Raw genomic sequence first — 22,724 nt, 5'->3', positions numbered from 1 at the left:
CTCTCTCTCTCTCTCTCTTTCTCTCTCTCTCTCTCTCTCCCTTTTTTTGACAGGCTTTCACTCTGTCACCCAGGCTGGAGTACAGTGGTTCAATCACAGCTCACTGCAGCCTCCACCTCCTGGGTTCAAGTGGTTCTTCCACCTCAACCTCCTGAGTAGCTGGAACCACAGGCACACGCCACCACACCCGGCTAATTTTTACATTTTTTGTAGAGATAGGGTTTTGTCATATTGCCCAGGTTGTCTCAAACTCCTGGAGTCAAATTATCTGCTTGTCTTGGCTTCCCAAAGGGCTGGGATTACAGGCGTGAGCCACTGCACCCAGCTCATTCCGAGTTTCTTAATCTCTGTGGGCATTGTTGGCATCAAGGGACAGATAGCTCCTTGATGTAGTGGGGTTGTCTGGTGCGTTGTAGGATGCCTGGCAGCATTCCTGGCCTTCACCCACTAGATGGAGGATAGCGTCCATCATGGCCTCCCAAGCCATGATGACCAAAAATGTGTCCAGACATGGCCAGATGTCCTCTAGGGCACATTATCACCTTGATTGAGGACCACTACTGTAGGGTATTCTGTGTTATGAATATGTCATGAATTTTTTATCCACCTATCATGGCCACTTGGGTTGTTTCTAGCAGTTGACTATCATGAATTGAGCTGCTATGTGCATTCGTAGACATGTTCTTGGGTGGATGTACACATTCATTTCTGCTGGATGTCCAGGATGGAATTGTCGGGTTATGGGGCAGGCATATATTTAGCTTTAAGAGATACTGCCAAACAGCTTTCCACAGTGGTTGTAGCAGTTTACACTTTCACCAAGTGCATGAATATCCCAGTTGCCCCACATCTTCACCAATAACACTGAATTTTTTTCTTTGCATTTCCCAGAGGTTGACATTTTGACATATGGGTCTTGGCCATTGGGACATCCTCTTAAAGAAGTTCCTATTCAAGTATTTTCCTCATTTTTTCCTATAGGATTATCTGCCTTTTTCTTATTGATTTGTAGTAACTCTTTATATATGATGGATAAGACTCCTTTGTTAGATATATATATTGCAGATATCTTATCTCACTCTTTAAACTCACGGACTTTTAGAACCAGGGGCACTCTGTGTTTCCCACATCAAATACCCTGGTGCACATGACTGCCATTGCTTAACTGTACTTTTTGCAAGACAGTGAATTTCATAAGAGCAGGGCTGTGTGTCTGATCTGTTCACCCTAGAACTCCCAGCACAGAGGGCTTAGCGCTGAGTGGGTACAAAATAAATATATGTGGAATGAAAGTATGAGCAAACCTCCCATTGGGATTATGTTTTTCTTTGTAGTCTAAAGCTTCCACATGTTTCAGCAGTTATTGATTCCCAGGCAACCACAGTAAAAAGCAGAGATTGAGGCACAAGCCTTCTCCCTTGTTCCCCGCCTGAGGGTGACAGCCAGCTCCTGAGTCTGTCTGTCATTCCCCTGCCAGTTGGAACTCTGCCCACCTGCACCTGCCCTGAGGGAGGCGGGGTCTCTCCCAGAGAAGTCACATTTTAATTAACTTCCCTGGCAGTCACTGGAGAGGCTGGATCATTTTCATAAACAAATGAGAGGCCAGAGCTTTGTCTGTAACTCAGAGAGCATAGTATGGAAGGAATTCAAAACAAGCCACCCTGCAGGGTCCCCATGCACCCACTTGAAACTCAGAGCTCCATCACTCCTGAGGGACATTGGGGTCTGGGATTTGAGATGGAAAAGAAGAGGGAGAAAAATGATCAACTGTTGTGTAGACAAGAGCCAATGGTCTCAAAGTAGGCTGTATGAACTGCACGTCTGTGTACTCCTAAAATTCAAAACCTAACTTTGGATGAGATGGCATTAGCAGGTGGGTCTTTTAGGAGATGATTAGGTCATGAAAGCAGAGCCCTCATGATGGAATTTGTGCCCTTAAATGAAGAGGAAGAAAGCTAACTCTCTCTTTCTGCTCTCTGCCATGTGAAGATATAACAAGAAGGCGGCCATCTGCAAACCAAGAAGAGAGCCCTCACCAAGATATTGGGTCTGTTGGTTTCTAGAGCTTGGACTTCCCAGCCTCCAGGACTTTGATAAATAAATGTCTATTGTTGAAGCCACCCAGTCAATGATAATTTGCTATGGCAGCCTAAGGTGACGAAGACATAGTGTTTTACCCACTCATTTATTCAACCCCTATTTATTAGCATCTATTCTACACTGAGGCCTGGGAAAAGAAGAGTGAGAATAAAGATTCACGGGGTATACAAAAAATCTCCATACCTTCTGCTCACTTCTGTTGTGAACCTAAAACTGCTGTAAAATATAAAGTCTGTTTTTTAAAAATAACCTTAAAAAATAAAGATTGGATCACTCACCATCAGAGAAATGCAAATCAAAACCACAATGAGATACCATCTCACACCAGTTAGAACGACAATCATGAAAAAGTCAGGAAATAACACGTGTTGGAGAGGATGTGGAGAAATAGGAACACTTTTACACTGTTGGTGGGATTGTAAACTAGTTCAACCATTGTGGAAAACAGTATGGCAACTCCTCAAGGATCTAGAACTAGACGTACCATATGACCCAGCCATCCCACTACTGGGTATATATCCAAAGGATTATAAATTATTCTACTACAAAGACACATGCACACGTATGTTTATTGCGGCACTATTCACAATAGCAAAGACTTGGAATCAACCCAAATGCCCATCTGTGACAGACTGGATTAAGAAAATGTGGCACATATACACCATGGAATACTATGCAGCCATAAAAAAGGATGAGTTTGCGTCCTTTGTAGGGACATGGATGCAGCTGGAAACCATCATTCTTAGCAAACTATCACAAGAACAGAAAACCAAACACCACATGTTCTCACTCATAGGTGGGAACTGAACAATGAGATCACTTGGACTCGGGAAGGGGAACATCACACACTGGGGCCTATCATGGGGAGGGGGGAGGGGGGAGAGATTGCATTGGGGAGTTATACATGATATAAATGATGAATTGTTGAGTGCTGACGAGTTGATGGGTGCAGCACACCAACATGGCACAAGTATACATATGTAACAAACCTGCATGTTGTGCACGTGTACCCTAGAACTTAAAGTATAATAATAAATAAATACATAAATAAATAAAAAATAAAGATTGGATCCCTTTCCTTGTGGGGCTCACAGGCTCATGAGGGAAAACAGACATTAAACTGATCATTATGCAATGAATGACTTAAATACAGTACTTTGTAATTTTATTTGAGATGTAATTCACATTCCCTACAATTCACTCATTTAAAATGTAGAATTCAATGGCTTTTAATATATTCACAGAGTTGTGACATCATCACCACAATCGATTTTAAAACATTTTCATCACTCCCCAAAGAACACCCCTTAGCCATCACAGCTACAATCATTCCATCCCTTCCCCCGACCTGTCACCAGCCCTGGCAACCATGAAGCTACTTTCTGTCTCTGGATTCGCCTGTTCTGGACATTTCATGTAGATGGAATCATGCAGGATGCGGCAGCGCTCTGTGTCTGGCTTCTCAGCGTGATCTTGTCAACTCCATCCACATTACCACGGGTACTACCCTGTCATTTTGTAAGTGCCGTGAAGGTAGGCTGAGGCTGCTGTGGTGCCACCATATAATAAGGAGGCTTGTCTAGGACTGATACCAATCTGGAAAGGCTTCCCAGAGGAAGTGGTTTTTAATATCAGGCATTTATTGTGCACCTGCTGTGTGTCAACAGGAAAAAGAAGGTAATAGGAGCCATGGCTCTGGCTGGATAGGAGTGTGTAATCCAGGCAGGGGGGTCTGCATGTGCATTCATGGAAACTGAGAAGGTGGTAAGTTCTAAGCCCCAAATGAACAGGATAGTAAGGGTCACTGGCATTCAGACCAGGGTGAGCCATGGTGAATCCAGGGGTCCCAAGAGCTTCTGGCAGAGACAGGGCTTGAAGAATAAGGACCAGTAAGGGTGGGCCTTGAGGAAAGAGCAATGGAGGTGGCTGGGATGCCTGCAGTCCTTCAGACAAGGGGGGAGTGGGTTCGTCTGTCTCAACGGGGGCCATAGGGGAGTCTGGGAGGCAAAGCCGCAGTGCTGGGTGGGATTGGAGGGTGCAGGACCTGGACTGCCAGCTGAGGGAGGGGTTTATTCCAGAGGCAGCGATGAGCCACGCTGGGTGGTCCTTGACCATCTCTCTACCTCTCAGCACCCAACCTGTGGGAGCTGGAGAGATGGGGATATAGACAAGATGGCAGGAGACAGCAAGGCCAGAGCCTACCAGACCCTCTGGACAGTCTTTCGTGTGGCCAGAGTGGAGAGATCCCAGGAAATATAACACCCTGTGACTTTGAGTCCACAGCCTGTGGCCTGTGGGCAGTGGGAGAAGCAGCTGAGCCCACCCTTCTCAGTAATGGCCCTGGGGCCTGCTGGCACCAGGGAGCCAGAAGAAGCTGGGGCTGTGGGCATTTCTTTGGCTTGTGGATCTGAGCATGAGCTGGGGCAGCCAGCCTGGGTTCCAGTGCTGGCTCTGCCACTTCCTACTGCTTGACCTGAGGCAACCTGTTGGATCTCTCTGTGCCTCAGCTTCCCCTTGAGAAACGGGGATGGTAATGAGACCTGCCTCACTGGGTGGCTGTGCAGACAGCATGAGGGAAGGCCAAGGAACCCCAAACATCATGCCTCGGATGCAGTCAGAACCCAGCAAGTGCCCATCGATGCAGCAGGTGCGATGGGGTTTGCAGCACTGTGCAGGACAGAGCCTCTGACCTCGAGGAGCTGTTGTGCTAAAGGGAGACCGCGTGGCAGGATGATCAAGAGCGCCAGCCAAGAGGACGGGCATGCCTCCACGCGATGCCCTGCCCAGCCCTTGGGGGCCGGGGATATCGACCCTGCCTCTCTAGGCCTCAGTTTCTATAGCTATAAATGGGTGGTGGGTGGGGGGCGTCTAATGTGGTTGATGACAGGGCAATTTCATTTGTACAAACCACCTCTGAGAGGCCGAGGAGTTCCCTAGAGTCGCAGGGAGTAAGGACAGCCGGCCAGGTGCAGATGGGTGGCAGTGGCCCTGTCACTGTGTCTTCCCCAGGTGAGGATTCAAGGAAGTGACTTCCTCAGTGATGATGGTTTGAGCGGTCCCTGGTGTGAGGAGGGTGGGAATGAAGGTAGGAAAGAGGTCTCCTTCCCTCGACAGGGCCTCCAGATGAGGCCTCCTGAACTGGGTCCTTCATTTCCAGCTTGAGCCAGCCAGGTCTAGGCTCCACCCCAAACACAGCTGCCGAGCTCGGGGACTGTGCCTCCCCACTCTGACAATACAGATGTGCTGAGAGGCCTCCCATCTCCGATGTCCTCATTTGCCTTCAGCACAGACATGCGGACCCGTTTCTGCTGTGTGACCCTGTGCCAGCCGCAGCCGGCGCTCCTCCCAGGGAGGGCTCTGCCACCCACTCCTGTGCCACCCTGAAGGCCGCGGCAGGGCCTGGGGCAAGGCAGGCCTCTGGTGCCTCCCTGCTGCCGGATTACAATACGATTGGTCTGAGACTCCACTCCTCACCTCTGCTCTCTGTCCTTCCCCCGACAGGTTGAACTCGGCAAGCCCCGGGAAAGAAGCTACAGTCTGCCTGGCATTAATTTTAATTATGGACTCTACATCCGAGGGCTTGATGGAGGAGTCCCTGAAGGTGAGCGAGCAGCTTTGGAGCATGAGGGCAGAGGAGTGGGCGGGAGGCTCACCCCTCTTCACAGAGCCCTTGACCTAGCTCGCTGCTTGGCAGCTGGTTGGGTGCTGGAGAAAGACCCAGGGACCGCCAGCCTGGGCAACTGAGTGGTAAAACCCAGGAAGTGGCCCAGACGGGGAGGGCCGAGCAGGGCCCTGGTGTGCGGTGTCAGGGAACTAGCATGGGCACCCGCCCCCTGGCAGGGACTGTGTGTGCTGTGCTGCTCAGGTTACAAGTACAGAATGAGCCTGGGACCAACCCTCTGCCTGCCCAGAGGAAGTCAAGGGCCAGGCCAGCCCAGCTCCAGGGAAGATACTTGACTTCGGTTCGCTCTGGGATCTCTGGGAGCCCCGATCCCACCCTTTTGGGCCATCCTGCTTTCTGGGGGCCAGGCAGGGTTGTCACCCAGCAGGCTCAGGTAGATGGGAAGGCCGAGGACCCGCGTGCCCCTGTTTCTTCTTGATCAGCTGCCTCAGGGTGCTTACTCCCAGGCTGACCACTGCCCCGTGGGTCTCTCCCTGCCTTCAGCCATCGGAAGCTGGAACGTGTTTAAGCAGCAGCCCACCTGCCCCCACGAGCTGACCCGGAATTATATCGCGATGAACCGTGGGGCGGTGAAAGCTGGCCTGGTGACTGCCCGGGAGAACTTGCTCTACCGTCAGCTCAACGACATCCGCATCAGTGACCAGGATGACCGGCGCCTGAAGAAGGAGCCGCCCCCTCTCCCTCCAAACATGACATTTGGGATCCGGGCACGGTGAGGTGGCTGGCAGGCAGGGCTTCATCCCTTGAGGGGTGGGGGTACCAGCTGAATCAGGGACAAGGTCGGAGGCTGACAGGGAAGTGGAGCATCCTCCCAGCCCCACTCTCCTCTCTCCGATGACTGTCTCTTGTGTGACTTCTGTAGCCACACCCTGAATCCTGCTGAGCTGGGTCCTGGCCTTACAGCAGGTACCCTGTAGGGCTGTGCACAGGTCACCCACTTTCCCTTGATTAACAAACAGTGATTGAGACCTGTCCCTGGGCCAGGCCCAGTGACTCATCTCTGTAATCTTAGCACTTTGGGAGCCCCATGTGGGAGGATCGCTTGAGTCCAGGAATTCGAGACCAGGCTGGGCAACGTGGCAAAACCCCGTCTCTACAAAAAAATTTTAAAAATTAGCTGGGCATTGTGGCATGTGCTTATAGTATCAGTTACTTGAGGGCTGAGGTGGGAGGATTGCTTGAGCCCAGGAGGTCGAGGCTGCAGTGACCCGTGATTGTACCACTGCACTCCAGCCTGGGCAACAGAGTGAGACCCTGTCTCAAAAAAAAAAAAAAAAAAAAGAAAAAAAAAAACCTGTCTCTGTCTTCATGGGATAAGAGAGAGGGGAGAGCCTGCCAAGTTACCCAAGCACAGCACCACCCCAAGGAAGCCACGAGAGAGGCTCTGGAGCCTGGGCTCAAACCTGGACTCTGGCCATGACTGGCCGTGGGATCCTTGCCCCAGCTTCCACATCTGTAGAATGGAGATAAGAGCAGCACCTGTTTCGCCGTATGCTGAGGTTTCAGTGACGTAATGCATACAAAAACCTGAGCACGGGGCCTGGCCTACAGAAGGCGCTCAATAAATGTTAGCTAGTGTTCATGTTAAGATATGATGTAATGTGAGTTGTAGATCCAAGAGCTATGAAATTTTTTAAATTTTTTATTGAGGTAGTAAAATGCACAAATCATGGAGTGTTCAGCTTAATGCAATTTTACAAATGGACACACTCAAGTAACTACCACTAAGATAAAGATATAGAATAAATCTGGCACCCCAGAAAGCTCCAGCACACCCCTGAGAAACAGCAGTTCTATTCTATTCTTCCATCCCCTGAGAAATGACTGTCCGGTGGCCCCACTGTCACCACAGGTTAGATGACCGGCATGCACATCCCAATGAGGCCACATCCTCACCATTGTCAACAAGGGCACGACTGGCTTGGCGCTTAGATCAGCTCCCTAGTGCTAATGAGGGCCCATAGGCCACACACAAGTAAATGGAGGGAGGTGGGGGGACACCAGCAGAAGAGCCATGCGTCCCATCCAGTCAACGCCCCATCTTCTTCTGACTGTCCTACAGAAACCAGCTAACTGCTCTCTCTTCTTCCAGAATTGGCTCTTCCTAAGCCACCTTCCATATTACTCCAGAGTTATCTTGCTAACACACAGATGAAATGAGCCAGACATGACCCATGTCCCAATCCTGGCACACATGACATTCTACAAAAGCAGAACGTAGTTGCATTTAATCAAAACTCACTCATGGCTCACGTGACTGGAAAGTGCAGGGATGACTTCAGGCATAGCAGGATCTAGACAGTCAGGCAACGTCATCAGCAACAGGTCTCTCTGTTTCTTGGCTGTGCTTCCTGATTTTGGCTCCATTCTCTGAGAAGCTTCTTCTCACCTGCAAATGGCCAGCAGCAGTTCTATTCTGTTTTTCTCTTAACAGCCCAGTGCAAAGGGCGTTGGTGCTACCTTGAGTTCAAGACTCTTTGGGCCAGCTCGGGGTTACATGACTATCTTTTTTTTTTTTTTTTTTTTTCAGACAGTATCTCTGTCTGTCCCCTAGGCTGGAGTGCAGTGGCACAGTCTCGGCTCACTGCAACCTCTGTCTCCCTCCCAGGTTCCAGCGATTCTGCTGCCTCAGCCTCCCGAGTAGCTGGGACTACAGGCGCGCACCACCACGCCTGGCTAATTTTTGTATTTATAGTAGAGACGGGGTTTCACCATGTTGGCCAGGCTGGTCTTGAACTCCTGATCTCAGGTGATCCACCCGTCTTGGCCTCCCAAAGTGCTGGGATGACGGGTGTGACCCACGGTGCCCGGTTACATGACTATCTTCTATTCAACCGCTGTGGCCAGGGCTGAGATGCCAGGCCTGGGTCATGGGTCTGCCTCCGAGCTAATGGCTGAGGCCGGGGGAATCGGAAGCCTGGCTGGCCCGGTCTGCCAGGGGAATCGGAAGCCTGGCTGGCCCGGTCTGCCAGGGGAATCGGAAGCCTGGCTGGCCCGGTCTGCCAGGGGAATCGGAAGCCTGGCTGACCTGGTCTGATGAGGCACCCTTCCCTGGAGTCAGGGGTGAAATCAGTCCCTGCAATCCACATGGGCTGATGGTGGAAAAGATGTACAGACCAGGGTTCTGTTCCAGGAGGGGAATGGACACCAGGCAGGCAGCAGGACTTCCCCGCCCTTTCCACATCACGGCACAAGCTGGTCATTAGTACACAAATGACCAATATTTGTGCATTGCACTGAACAAATAAATAGAAACGGCTGCTCCCAGACAGTAGTGGGCTTCTTGCTATCTGGAGCCCTGTTCAGTGGCCTGTGACTGACAAAGCCAACGTCTTAGCCCATCTGTGTGGCAGCATCCAGGCCGGGCCTCATTTAAGGCCATTGACATTCCATCCTTAGCCTGTCTTTCCAGTCTCCCCTCTTGCCTCTCCTGGACTAGGTGCCTTCCTCTGACTGTGCCATCATATATATATATATATATTTTTGGGGGGGTGGTAGTTCCTTCTTTATTTTTTATTTTTTCAAATTTTTTATTGTGGTAAAATATACATAAGATTTATCATCTGGGCCGGGCGTGGTGGCTCAAGCCTGTAATCCCAGCACTTTGGGAGGCCGAGACAGGCGGATCACGAGGTCAGGAGATCGAGACCATCCTGGCTAACACAGTGAAACCCCGTCTCTACTAAAAAAAAATACAAAAAACTAGCTGGGTGAGGTGGCGGCGTCTGTAGTCCCAGCTACTCGTGAGGCTGAGGCAGGAGAATGGCATAAACCCGGGAGGCGGAGCTTGCAGTGGGCTGAGATCTGGCCACTGCACTCCAGCCTGGGCGACAGAGCCAGAGTCCGTCTCAAAAAAAAAAAAAAAGATTTATCATCTGAACCATTTTTAAGTATACAATTCAGTGGGAATGATTACATTCACGTTGTTGTGCGACCATCACCACCATCCATCTCAAGAACTTTTTCATCATTGCAAACCGAAACTCTTTCCCTATTAAACACCACCTCCCAGCCCCCGGCACCCACCATTCTACTTTCTGTTCCTATGAATTTGACTACTCTAGAGATCTCATATGAATGGAATCATGCAATGTGTGGCTTTTTGTGTCTGGCTTATTTCGTTTATCGTAATATCCCCATGGTTCATCCATGTTATAGCGTGCATCCGAATTTCATTCCTTTTCAAGGCTGAGTCATGTTCCCTGTGCGTATAGACTGCGTTTTGTTGACTCATTCATCCACTGATGGACATTTAAGTTGTCTCTACCTTTTGGCTATTGTGAATAATGCTGTCGTGGACGTGGATGTACACGTGTCTGTTCCAGTCTTGCTTTCAGTTCTTTTGGGGGTAGACCCTGTAGTGGGATTGCGGGATCAGGTGGTAATTGTATTTTAAGTTTCTGGGGACCCGCCACACCGCTGTCCACAGCATGTACTGTGTATGCCTTTGTATGCTTTTCCCAGCATCCTACTCATGGGAAAGAACCCTGAGGGATGAGCGGGTGGGAAAACCTACGCATTCTTCAAAGTTCAGCTCAGCATCGCCTCTTTGGTAAGTTTTCCCACCTCTCATGGCCTCAGGCATGTCTGTCCCCAGAAATGCATTTCTATGCACCAGCCCTGAAACCAGAAAGGTGACACTAGAGACACACTGGAAAGTCACTTTGGGGCTGGATTAATGAACTCCTGTACATCATCCTCCCTATACTTTTGAAATCGTCCCCCAAGTGGGTCCCCCAAGGCATCTCCTGTGACTTTTGCTGCTGACCTGACTTCTCTTCTCAGCTCTCAACACATGTGCCCTCCCTTGCCCTGTTCTTGCAGGCTGCCTGGGGCAGAGAGGAGCCCCTGTTCCTGGTCCGTGCTGTGCAATAGATTACTAGATCAGTCCATGCTGGTGACCAAGTGCCTCAAAGACAGCGTGGTGGCAGGAGAGGGGCCCTGGGATGGGAGTTGGCCTGGGATGCTAATTCCAGGTTTGTCACCAACTCTCCACGTCACATTCCTCGCAGGGCTTCTGTTTCCCCATCTGTAGACAGGGGGCTGCACTAGTAACACATATACTCATCACAGCACTCTGTGATTCTCAGGCTGTGTTGTGCCTCCTCAGCTTGGCTCTAAACCTTCATGCCAAATTATTTTCATGGTCATAAAAACCCTGTGCCAGAGGTGGACAGGATTACTATCCAACTGAGGCAGGCAGAGGTTAATTGACCTCCCCAAGTTCACACAACCTCTTCATGGCAGGGCTTGGCCTGGATTCTCAACCTTTAGTATGTTTATATTTAAAAATAGAGCCGCGTGCAGTGGCTCACGCTTGTAATCCCAGCACTTTGGGAGGCTGAGGCGGGTGGATCATCTGAGGTCAGGAGTTCGAGACCAGCCTGGCGAATATGGTGAAACCTCGTCTCTACTAAAAATACAAAAAAGAGTCTGGCGTGGTGGCGTCCATCTGTAATCCCAGTTACACAGGAAGCTGAGGCATGAGAATTGCTTGAACCTGGGAGGTGGAGGTTGCAGCGAACCAAGATCACACCACTGCACTGCAGCCTGGGTGACAGAGTGAGACTCCATCTCAAAAAAAAAGAAAAAGAAAAATAGAAAAGATTGGAACACAAAGGATACTAGTGATCACCTGGTTCAAAGCCCTTATTTAAAACAGGAGAAAATAGAAAGAAGTTCAGAGAGGTGAAGAGAGCTTCCCAAGGTTGCACAGCAATTTGTTAACTGAGCCAGGTCTGGAGTCCAGTTGTCAGGCTCCCCATCCAGTGCTCCTCACTCTGTGTCCTACTTCCTTGGAACCGACGTGCAACCAGAACACCCACAGCTTCTCATCCTGGGGCCGGGGTTTTCCACAGCATCACTGAAGTCAGCTGGGCTCAGAAAGGACAAGCACTATCATCCAGCTTTCAATACAGAATCTTAAATTGCTATAAAACTGAGTGACCACAATTCCAGGGAAAGGACGTGATGAAGTGCTGGCTATATCTTCTGTGATGGTAAATGAGCTTTGCATATGCAAATTGAATGGATTTTAAAATGGTATTTAATGACAATTTTCGTAGCAGGCATTAACATTAATTGCACAAAAATGAAAATGCTGCATTAGGTTGCTGTTAGCAGCAAATATCGTGGCCATAAAGCTTTATCTTTATCAACAGCAGCCCTTTCTGATGTGACGGGCAGCTCCGCAAATTGCAGGCAAAAGGGCTTTTATGGAGCAGAAATATCCCCCAAAGCAGGCCCAAATCAGCATCAATTTCGCTTTATTTCTTCGTAAATGGAGGTTAAATGGCTGCTGGAAAAGCTTTTACTGAGATGCCCAACCTGCGTGGAAAGCCTCCACCTTGCAGCGTAAATGCAGAGGAACGATGACAAAATCATTGCCCCGCTCCCTAATGGGGCTATTACTTTAAAGTTATGGGGCCAAGGCCCATTTTCTAATGATCACCTTTTACAAGCCTCAACCGTATTTATTTCTTTACTTTAAAAGCATGTTAAAACACCAAATCTGATTACACCCGACAGAGGAGGGGTTGGGGCAGTTTGGTCCCATAAATAAATAAAACAAAACAACAACAAAATGAGTGTTATTTACTCACAATTACAGATGTGTTAAAAAAAATAAAGTCCCACCTCAGACTGAATCCACTAAAGCTCCCTCTAAGCTAGGATGCTAATGAGCAGAGGGGTGGTGACTGCCACCCTGTGAGCTACGATTCTGACCACAGCCAGCCCCCAGCCCCCACCCATGTCTAGATTTGCAATGGGCAAATGAATTGTGGTGAGGGGTGCACCCCCTCTTCTCCACATGTCTCTGAATCTGTGCGTTCAGCCTCAATACAAGATGGGATGCAACGCCGAATTTAGATTATTCAATTACTTCCTTCCCAGTTATCCTATTTGGTTCCCAACCCACACTGATTTGTTGTGGGTTGTCACTAAATCAGAAGGGTGCATTTCAATCTGAAAGCCTCTGTGACTCGCAGGAAGTGGAGACCTGAGGAGTTACCTGGAAAATAGGGGTCGTGTAGACATGGGGGCAGACTGGGGGCTGTGGCCCAGTCAACCCCCAGAGGAGTCTGGCTGGTGCAGTGATGAAAGAAAAACAAAAAAAGGTTGAGTTGCCACATTTTTTAAAAAGTAGGGAGATTTCATATAAATACCTGGATTTTCTACTTCCCTTGAAAAAACAGAAGCCTGGGCAAGTGGAACTGCGCTCTGCCTGGCTTCAGGGGCTGGGGCTGAGGGGCAGCGTCCCTTTGGACAGAATCCATGGACCGTTTATCCCAGTCCTCACCCAGACTGGCTTCTCTCATTTTTGTTACCTGCCTAGTCCAGGTAAGCACTGAGTTTGGAACCACTGGTGTAGACGGATGGTCTCGATCTCTCGGCTAACTGCGGCTTCTTTTTGTCCTCTGATGACAGTATGAGCCACCGGTAACAAAAGCTGCTCTGCATTGATCTTAAACATGGAGGCATTTTGCACACATAATTGTTAACCCTTACATCCTTCCTATGAGACAGGCATCATTCTGCACACTTCACAGGCCAGGAAAGGGAGGGCAAGGGCCCTCCCCGAGTCCTTACAGTACAGAGCCTGGATTTCTACCCAGTCTGGCGGCTGGCTTTGAAGACCACACCTCTAGGATCAGGCAGCTGGAAAGAGCCCCGGTATTCTCTCACTGCTGTTTCACTGTCAAATCCCAGAATTCAAGTCAGGGAAGAATTTTAAATTCTCATTACCAGCGTGTAGGGCCCTAACACAGATCTCAAAGCACGCTGTGACCCAAGGTCCAGAAACGGATATGTCTGGAGGCCAGAAATGTAACTATTAAAGACACGCTTAATTATTGATGCATTTTAATAAGTGTTTGCAAATGTTCACATGCCCTCGGCACATCTTAATTGTTACTGATCCTAATTGGCCCAGCATTGTCGATTATGATGAGTCAGGGATGGCGGGGAGGGGAGGAGCAGGGAGGGCCTGGCAGCAGCTGGTGCTCCTGGTGGACTCTGGGCACCCTGGGCTCTGCCACTGCTCTGCTTGGGAGCCTGTGCCACACTCAAGACACAGATGCTAGCAGAAACATCCATCACTCAGTCAACCAGCAAACAGCCCCTTGCGCATCAGTGTCTGACATGGGCCAGATGGAAGGTGGGAAGACCCCACTTTGCACTAACAATGGCACCTATGTGTTATTATTACTACCACAGGTCAGACACTGTGCCGAGGTCCTCAGGAGCATCCTCGTTAACTAACTCTGAATAGCTCAGTGAGTATGAAGTTAGCTTAAGTGAGTACAAGGTTGCAATGCTTCTATCCCCACTTTACAGAAGAAGAGACAGAGGATCTGAGAGGTGAAGTCATTTGGCTGCTCTGCAGTGCGAGGAGGGTTAGTGTAGCCCAAATGCCTATGACAGTGACCAAGGATCTGATCTGCCTCCCTAACAAACACAGGGGTGGAGGTGACACGGGCAGAGACTCTGCTTATGTTTTTCCAGCACTAGAAGGGGGATGAGACAGGATTCTGTGTAACGCCATCCTGTCTGGATTTTTCTTAAAGCTTTAGAACTTAATCTGAACAGATCCAAAGAGCCCACTGAGCTTCCCCTTTCTGGGTCACTTCCTTCCCTTTTACATTCAGCGGCAACCACTTCCTGATAAACTCAAACTTCTTGTCAGGGCATCCAGAACCTTCGCCACGCTGGATGCTCCAGGCCTACTTTTCTCACCCCAGGATCTCTGGTGCCGACCACAGTACCTTTGCGGAGGAGGCCCTCGTGGAGTTGCTGAATGAATGCATGAACAAATGGCCACATTGGGGTCCAAATATAAAGCCAGTTGCCACGTGCAACCTCAGTAGCATCCTTAGATCAGCACTAATTAGCCTGGTCTACACCCCCAGTCCTGGTGCTGAAAGCCTTCAGACCATGGAAACGTAAGAAACATCAGATAAGCGGGAGATGCTGCTGGCCCAGCCTTCTGTCTGCAGCCGCTGCTGGTCCTGCTATCAGATGCATCATCAGCCTGACGCTGACAAATGTGAAGGATGCAGGAAATTTTACAGGCTGTTAAAAAAATGTTTGCTGCCTGACAGGTTTTTTGAATCTCTCTGCCAGGCTGATTTATTTTACAAATTTACAATGGGCCCATCAATCACTCTGGGTTATTTTGTTTCTCCTGGATCCGATGGCCAAAAAAATCCAAGCCACCCACCCAAACTCCTATAAAATAATAATAAGCCCCTTCCCCAGCGGCCATCCCAGAGATCCGAGGCAGTTTCTGAAGGGCGAGACCGCGGCTGCGTTTATTGGTGTCTTGAAACCCGGCTGAATGAAACCTGGTCTGACCACAAGGGGGAGCATGTGGATCTCGCAAAGACTCCCGGGCTTCGGAGAGGGCCTGAAATGTACATTGCCCCCCAGCAAAGCCAAGTTTTTCCTGTCCCCGGCATAATCTGCTCCCTGGCACTGACTACGATTGTCGTGAATACTCCTCTGCTGTATGTCAGGTCCCAGAGTGCAGGGAGAATGTCGGTTTCATCCATCATTGCATTGTCAGCATCCAACACAATGCCTAGCACATAGTGAGCACTCAAATATGGTCTGGAGCCCTTTAAGACTTTGAGACAGTTATCGGAAGCAAAGAGACAGTCCATCTGAGACCTAGAGAGGGGACGGTATAGCCAGAGATGACACTTAATAGACTCCACTGTGATCCCCCCTCCCCAACCCCCCCCCCCCCACTGATGTTATGAGTCTGCAGTGCCCTGAGGCTGCCTCAAAGAATGAATGTGTTCCTCGGCCATGTTAATAGAGGTAGCAAGTTCAGAAGAAAGGAGGTGACCTCCTTGCTCTTTTCTGCAGCTCAGGCCATACCGGTAGTATCAAGCTCAAGAATGCAGGACAGAGGCCAGGCATGGTGGCTCAAGCCTGTAATCCCAGCACTTTGGGAGGCCGAGACGGACGGATCACAAGGTCAGGAGATCAAGACCATCCTGGCTAACATGGTGAAACCCCATCTCTACTAAAAAAATACAAAAAACTAGCCAGGCGAGGTGGCGGGTGCCTGTAGTCCCAGCTACTCCGGAGGCTGAGGCAGGAGAATGGCGTAAACCCAGGAGGCGGAGCTTGCAGTGAGCTGAGATCCAGCCACTGCACTCCAGCCTGGGCAACAGAGCAAGACTCTGTCTCAAAAAAAAAAAAAAAAAAAAAGAATGCAGGACATCATACATTCAAGGGAAGGTTCATAAACAGAAAATCGTCTAGAAGGGAGCCATCAGGATGATAGGAAGGGGGAGGATATCCACCGTGTACAAAGAACAAGAGTAGGCCGGGCGCGGTGGCTCAAGCCTGTAATCCCAGCACTTTGGGAGGCCGAGATGGGCGGATCACGAGGTCAGGAGATCGAGACCATCCTGGCTAACACGGTGAAACCCCGTCTCTACTAAAAAAATACAAAAAACTAACCAGGCGAGGTGGCGGGCGCCTGTAGTCCCAGCTACTCGGGAGGCTGAGGCAGGAGAACGGCGTAAACCCGGGAGGCAGAGGCGGAGCTTGCAGTGAGCTGAGATCTGGCCACTGCATTCCAGCCCGGGCGACAGAGCGAGACTCCGTCTCAAAAAAAAAAAAAAAAAAAGAACAAGAGAAGAGATGCGGTCCTCCTAGCTGGATGTGAAAAGATGCGGCAGAGACACAGCAGCTGTCCATAACTCTCTGAAGCCCTGGGATTAGGACAGTGGAGGGGTTTTGCTCTCAGAGGCTTCAGAGAACAAAATGAGGACCAGAGTGTGTGTTGGAAGGGGGCAGTCTTCATAGCTGACACTTTCTGGGCCCCCACGGAGTGACTGCTGCGTGCAACACTGAGCCCTGTACCTCATCTCATTAAATACAACTCTACCAAGTAGAGACTATCAGCCCTATTCTACAGATGGGGAAACTGAGGCTCAGAGCGAGTCATTTGCCCAAAGTCTCCTGGCTAGTTGGAGGCAGCACCAGGATTTGAGCCGAGTCTCCTTCCAGGGCGGCTGTTCATATCCACAGGCCGCATGCTTCCAGGAGGCAGAGCAAGGCCCTGGGCGAGGAAGTCATTTCTCATCCTGAGCTCCGTCCACAATGGTGCCAGTGGCCTGGTGCGGAGGCAAGTCCTCAGCAGTGAGATGTTGGCTACGAACAGCAGTTACAGCAATCAACGGCCAACGCTGATGAGCACCTACTGGGGCCTGGCTTTCCACAGAGCAACTGGATGAGTCCTCATTGCAGCCCTGTGTGGTGGGCGTCCATCACCTCTATTTATCCACAAGAAAAGGAAGGCATGGTGAGGTTCTATCCCTCAGCAAGAGGTCGTAGGTGGTGAGTGGAGTTGTGGGGGCTCCGTCCAGGCAGCTTACACCAGGACCCTGGCCCTTAGCGGCCTGAACAGGTTCTTTTGTGAGGTGGAGGCATTGGCTGGCTGCCCAGCCCGGGCTACCTCTGCCGGGGCTTTGGGAGCCCCCTGAACTGAGTCTGACAGGGGTCCGCTCCTCCTCAAGGCCTGCCTGCTTCTGTGGGCCTGGATCTCCAAGGAGTTTTGTTAAAAGGGGCCCAGGCTGAGGGCCAGGTTTGCTTGGTGGCTCACACCTGTAATCCCAGCACTTTGGGAGGTCAAGGCAAGTGGATCACTTGAGGTCAGGAGTTTGAGACCAGCCTGGGCAGCATGATGAAACCTCATCTATACTAAAAATACAAAAATTAGCCAGACATGGTGATGGGTGCCTGTAATCCCAGCTACAGGGAGGCTGAGGCACGAGAATCACTTGAACCCGGGAGGTGGAGGTTGCAGTGAGTCAAGATTGTACCACTACACCCCAGCCTGGGCAACAGAGCAAAACTTTGTCTCAAAAAAAAAAAAAAAAAAAAAAAGGTAGGGGACAGGCAGGGAGCCATAACTGGGAGAGGTAGCAGCCTGGGGCCCCCATCTTTTCCCGCTTCTACTTCCAGGAAGCCCAGCCTCCCTGGGGCCCCAGCCTGGCTGCTTCTGATCCACCCTTTCTCCCTCCCCAAACTCCGGCTGCTCCTTCCTCCTTCATGGGGGCTTTGTCGCCAGAGCCAGGACACAGACATTTTTCATGCTTTGCCTTGTTTCCCTTTCGGCTCTCCTGTGACCTGGACAGAGATTTATTCGCGGCCTGACACTCGTGGCATCCCAAGCAGTGAGGGCTCAGGGAGGCGCTGATGGGCCCATAATGGATGGGGCCGCCACTCCCCCGGGGCCTGGCCAGGCCCGAACCCCATCCATCAGGAGCAGCTCGGTGCCAAGGTCACCACTAACGAGGCTGGCCCGGCTGGTCCCCCTCGGGGCCTCCCAGGTTGCATCACACATGCTCCATTCTGCCTTTGATTTTTCCAGAGCTGGGCCTCGCCTGTGTCGGGGGAGGGGCAGAGTGAAAGCCCTGGTGGGAGCCGACGTTGGAGTCCAGGGTCGGGAGTCCAGCTCGGTGCCTGGCCCGGCCGTGGGCCTCTTATCGCCTCTACAGCCTCCAGCTCACGACACAATCAGAGGGGTTGCTGGGGTGAGGTTGGTTTAGCTCATTCTGGGACACAGGGCACGGAGGAGATGGTGCTGCTGTGAACCAGCCGGCACCCCCCTGACACTGCATGAAGAACCAGGCGTCAAGCCCAACACATCAGCCCACATCCCACTGTGGCAAGGGACCCCGTAAGCAAAAATAGTCACAGAATGAGCGCGTCATGCAGAGGAGCGGTGAGCCCAGCCAGGACGAGCTGCAGGCAGGCCCTGATCAATCCCTTCGGAGGCCGATCATCTCGTCGTGCGGAGGAGCAGTGAGCTCACAGGATGGAGCTGCAGGTTGGGTCCCATCAGTCCTGTTGGAGGCCAGATTCGTTTTGGAGCCTTGCATTCGTTTTGATGAACAATAGTGCCAGCTTCCGGGGCCAGACACCATGCTGGGTGCTTCATACACATCAACTCAAGACATCCCCAGATGGGCCCTAAGGTAGCAACTGACTCTCTTATCCCCAATTTACAGACAAGGAAACCAAGGCCCAGAGACACTTGTACACAATCACGTGGTCGCAAAGGGGTCACGCTGGGATCTGATCTCAGAACCCACATTCGTTACCTCCGGCCTATGCTGAGAGTTCATTTAGGGCTCACCTGTGCTAGGCATTGTGGTGCTGGCTGTTTGGGATATAGAGAAAATAAAAAACACAAAACAAACCAATATGCAACCAATAGGTATAACAGCAAGGCAGTGCCCGCTGTTTCTAGTGGGCAGAGGACCCAGGAGAGAGGGCACAAGGGTACCTTTGGGTCTCCTGAGACTTCACTGTGACTCCCCCAAGCTAAACCTCCTTCAGTCCCCTGAACTCCCTCCCTCCCCACGTTTCTCTGGACTCACATATGCTTTTCCCCTCTGCCAGGGACACTCGTCCCCCACCTTGCCTGGGTGAGGCCTCACCATCCTTCAGACACTCCTGTGTCCCTTGCCTAGACAGGCCACCCTGTGTGGCCACTGCCTGCAGACCTGACCATCTCCCCTAGCAGACTCAGTGGGGCGGGTCTGGTGTTGCTTATTCCTCCCTCCCCAGTGCCTAGCACGCGCCTGCCTGGAATGTTGTAGGTGCTCGGTAATCGCTTGTTGACTGGCTGAGTGAGAGGGAACAGATTGCTCAAGTGCAGTGCGTCCTGGATATTGGGAACAGGCAATATTCTGGTGCCAAGAGCACATGAGACAGCCAACTCTTTCCTGGGCCCAACTCCTGCAGGGCACTGAGCTTCGGCTACAGGAGCTGTTGAAAATCATCGTTTGTTAATTTCCTGGGGTTTCTGAAACAAATTACCACATACTTGATGGCTTAAAATAACAAAAATGAAACGTCCGGGTGCGGTGGCTCACACCTGTAATTCCAGCATTTTGGGAGACTGAGGCGGGCAGATCACCTGAGGTCAGGAGTTCAACACCAGCCTGACCAACATGGTGAAACCCCATCTCTACCAAAAATACAAAAATTAGCTGGGTGTGGTGGCACATGCCTGTAATCCTAGCTTCTTGGGAGGCTGAGGCAGGAGAATCACTTGAACCTGGGAGTCAGAGGTTGCAGTGAGCCGAGATCGCGCCACTGCACTCCAGCCTGGGCCACAAAAGCAAAACTCCATCAAAAAAAAAAAGAAAGAAAGAAAGAAAGAAAGAAAAAATAAAGAAAAGAAAAGAAAAGAAAGAAAGAGAGAGAGAGAGAGAAAGAAAGAAAGAAAGAAAGAAAGAAAGAAAGAAAGAAAGAAAGAAAGAAAGAAAGAAAGAAAGAAAAGTAAGAAAAATGGATCCTTTCCTAGTTCTGGAAGCTGGAAGTCTGAAATCAAGGTGTTGGCAGGGCCACCCTCCCTCTGCAGGCTCTAGGGAAGGGTCTCCCGCCTTCTCCGGCTCCTGGTGGCCCTGGGTGTTCCTTGGTATCCCTTCAGCCACTGCTGCCTCACACTGCCCATGGCTGTCTCTCCTGCATCTCTGTCTTCTCTTCTGTCTCTTACAAAGATACTTATCATTGGGTCTAGGGCTCAGCCAAATATCCCCAGATGATCTTATCTCAAGATCTTTAACATCGTTACATCTGCAGAGACCTCTTTTCCAAATAAGGTCAAATTTACAGGCTGGAGGGGGGTTAGGATATGGACACATCTTTTTTTTTTTTTTTTTTTATTTTAAGTTCTAGGGTACATGTGCATAACGCGCAGGTTTGTTACATATGTATACTTGTGCCATGTTGGTGTGCTGCACCCATCAACTCGTCAGCACCCATCAATTCGTCATTTATATCAGGTATAACTCCCAATGCAATCCCTCTCCCCTCCCCCCTCCCCATGATAGGCCCCGATGTGTGATGTTCCCCTTCTCGAGTCCAAGTGATCTCATTGTTCAGTTCCCACCTATGAGTGAGAACATGCGGTGTTTGGTTTTCTGTTCTTGTGATAGTTTGCTAAGAATGATGGTTTCCAGCTGCATCCATGTTCCTACAAAGGACGCAAACCCATCCTTTTTTATGGCTGCATAATATTCCATGGTGTATATGTGCCACATTTTCTTAATCCAGTCTGTCACAGATGGACATTTGGGTTGATTCCAAGTCTTTGCTATTGTGAATAGTGCCGCAATAAACATACGTGTGCATGTGTCTTTATAGCAGCATGATTTACCATCCTTTGGGTATATACCCAGTAGTGGGATGGCTGGGTCATATGGTACGTCTAGTTCTAGATCCTTAAGGAATTGCCATACTGTTTTCCATAATCATTGAACTAGTTTACAATCCCACCAACAGTGTAAAAGTGTTCCTATTTCTCCACATCCTCTCCAGCACCTGTTGTTTCCTGACTTTTTAATGATTGCCATTCTAACTGGTGTCAGATGGTATCTCATTGTGGTTTTGATTTGCATTTCTCTGATGGCGAGTGATGATGAGCATGGATATGGACACATCTTTTGGTGGTGGAGGGGAGAACATTCAGCCCACTATAATCATCGAAGCATCTTAACACAAATCAAGTCAGAGTGTCCTGCATTTTAGGTGTTGTTGGGTTTTGAGAAAATGATCTTTAGAATGATAATTTTCCAATGGCTTCCCTGGAGTCTTGCTACCTGTTGGCCCCTTAACGTTTTTGTGAAAAATACAGAAGGGGTTTGTAATCAGTCAAAAAATGATAGGAATAGGCCGGGCATGGTGGCTCACACCTGTAATCCCAGCACTTTGGGAGGCCGAGGCGGGCAGATCATCTGAGGTCAGGAGTTTGAAACCAGCCTGGCCAACATGGCAAAACCTTGTCTCTACTAAAAATGTAAAAATTAGCCGGACGTGGTGGCGGGCGCCTGCAATCTCAGCTACTCGGGAGGCTGAGGCAGGAGAATCACTTGAACCCGGGAGATGGAGGTTGCAGTGAGCCGAGATAGTGCCCCTGCACTCCACCTGGGCGACAAGGGTGAAACTCCGTTTCAAAAATAAATAAATAAATAAAGATGATAGGTATAAATGCTTTTATGAGTAGCAAGTATTTTATTTTGTAATTAAATTTTATTTTTTATTTTTAATTTAAAATACGGTGCATATGTTTATGGGGTACGTGGGATGTTTCCATACCGGTTTGTCATGCGTAACAATCACATCGTAGAGAGTGGGGTCTCCAGCTCCTCAATTCTACTCTTTTAGTTATTTTAAAACGTGCAATTAAGTTCTTACCGACGGTGGTCACCCTGTGGTGCTATCAAGGGAGCAAAACCTTTTAACCAATCCTTTCTTTTGTGTTTATTAGAAAACTTTCCAAACAAATAGAAAAGTTCAGAAGCAGCACAACTAACTCCCGTGAACCCACTACCTGGATTTAGCAAATGTTAACCATCTGGCCGCTTTCACTTCTGATCCTTTCCTTTAATATTAAGAAACAAAACGTGACACAGTCTGAAGCCCCTGGGCGCCCCTTCCTAGCCTCAGCCCCTCCCCGTCTTCCCTGACGACCCTCCCGAGGTTGGAGCACGCATGCTTTCCACCCACCGTGCCCAGTTTTGCTCTGTCGTTAGCGATCCATAAATCACAGGGACTACTGAGTGGGGTCCTGTGCCCTGGAAGTCACTCTGCACAGTGACTCGCTCATCTCATGACACACGTTCGCAACATCACCCTGTCCCACTGTCTGAATCGTCCGCCACAGGTGTACCCATCTCTCTACTGCTAAAGTGTTTCTCATGTGCCCCCATGACAAGGCCCCTGCAAGTACCCTGGCACACCTGGTGCCCCTGTGTGAGGGTCCTCGGGGTTGACGTCCACCAGCAGAGCTGCTGACTGGAATGAGACCTGCTCTGCCTGTGCCGATGACCCCAGTTGTTTCGGATGCTGGCCCCATCTACCCTCCCATCTTCTCAACTTTTTCTACCTCCTCTGTGTCATTGACCATGGG

The 22,724-nt window shown here is 50.0% G+C and overlaps 1 protein-coding gene across 2 annotated transcripts in view; it reads left to right on the top strand.

The window, feature by feature from the left end:
- The window catches only part of CFAP77 (cilia and flagella associated protein 77), a 167,815-nt gene that overhangs the window by 86,617 nt on the left and 58,474 nt on the right, over positions 1-22,724 (top strand). The window contains exons 2-3 of one of the 2 annotated variants that reach the window (XM_010372830.2): positions 5,602-5,701; positions 6,266-6,494. In XM_010372830.2, coding sequence (XP_010371132.1) covers positions 5,602-5,701; positions 6,266-6,494 — 329 coding nt within the window. Of the gene's footprint in view, positions 1-5,597; positions 5,702-6,265; positions 6,495-22,724 lie in introns of both variants that reach the window. The other variant, XM_010372829.1, reaches the window with a different exon arrangement.

Source organism: Rhinopithecus roxellana, chromosome 16, assembly GCF_007565055.1.
Source record: "Rhinopithecus roxellana isolate Shanxi Qingling chromosome 16, ASM756505v1, whole genome shotgun sequence".
Lineage (NCBI taxonomy): Eukaryota > Metazoa > Chordata > Mammalia > Primates > Cercopithecidae > Rhinopithecus > Rhinopithecus roxellana.
This window is presented reverse-complemented; position numbering and strand designations above follow the sequence as displayed.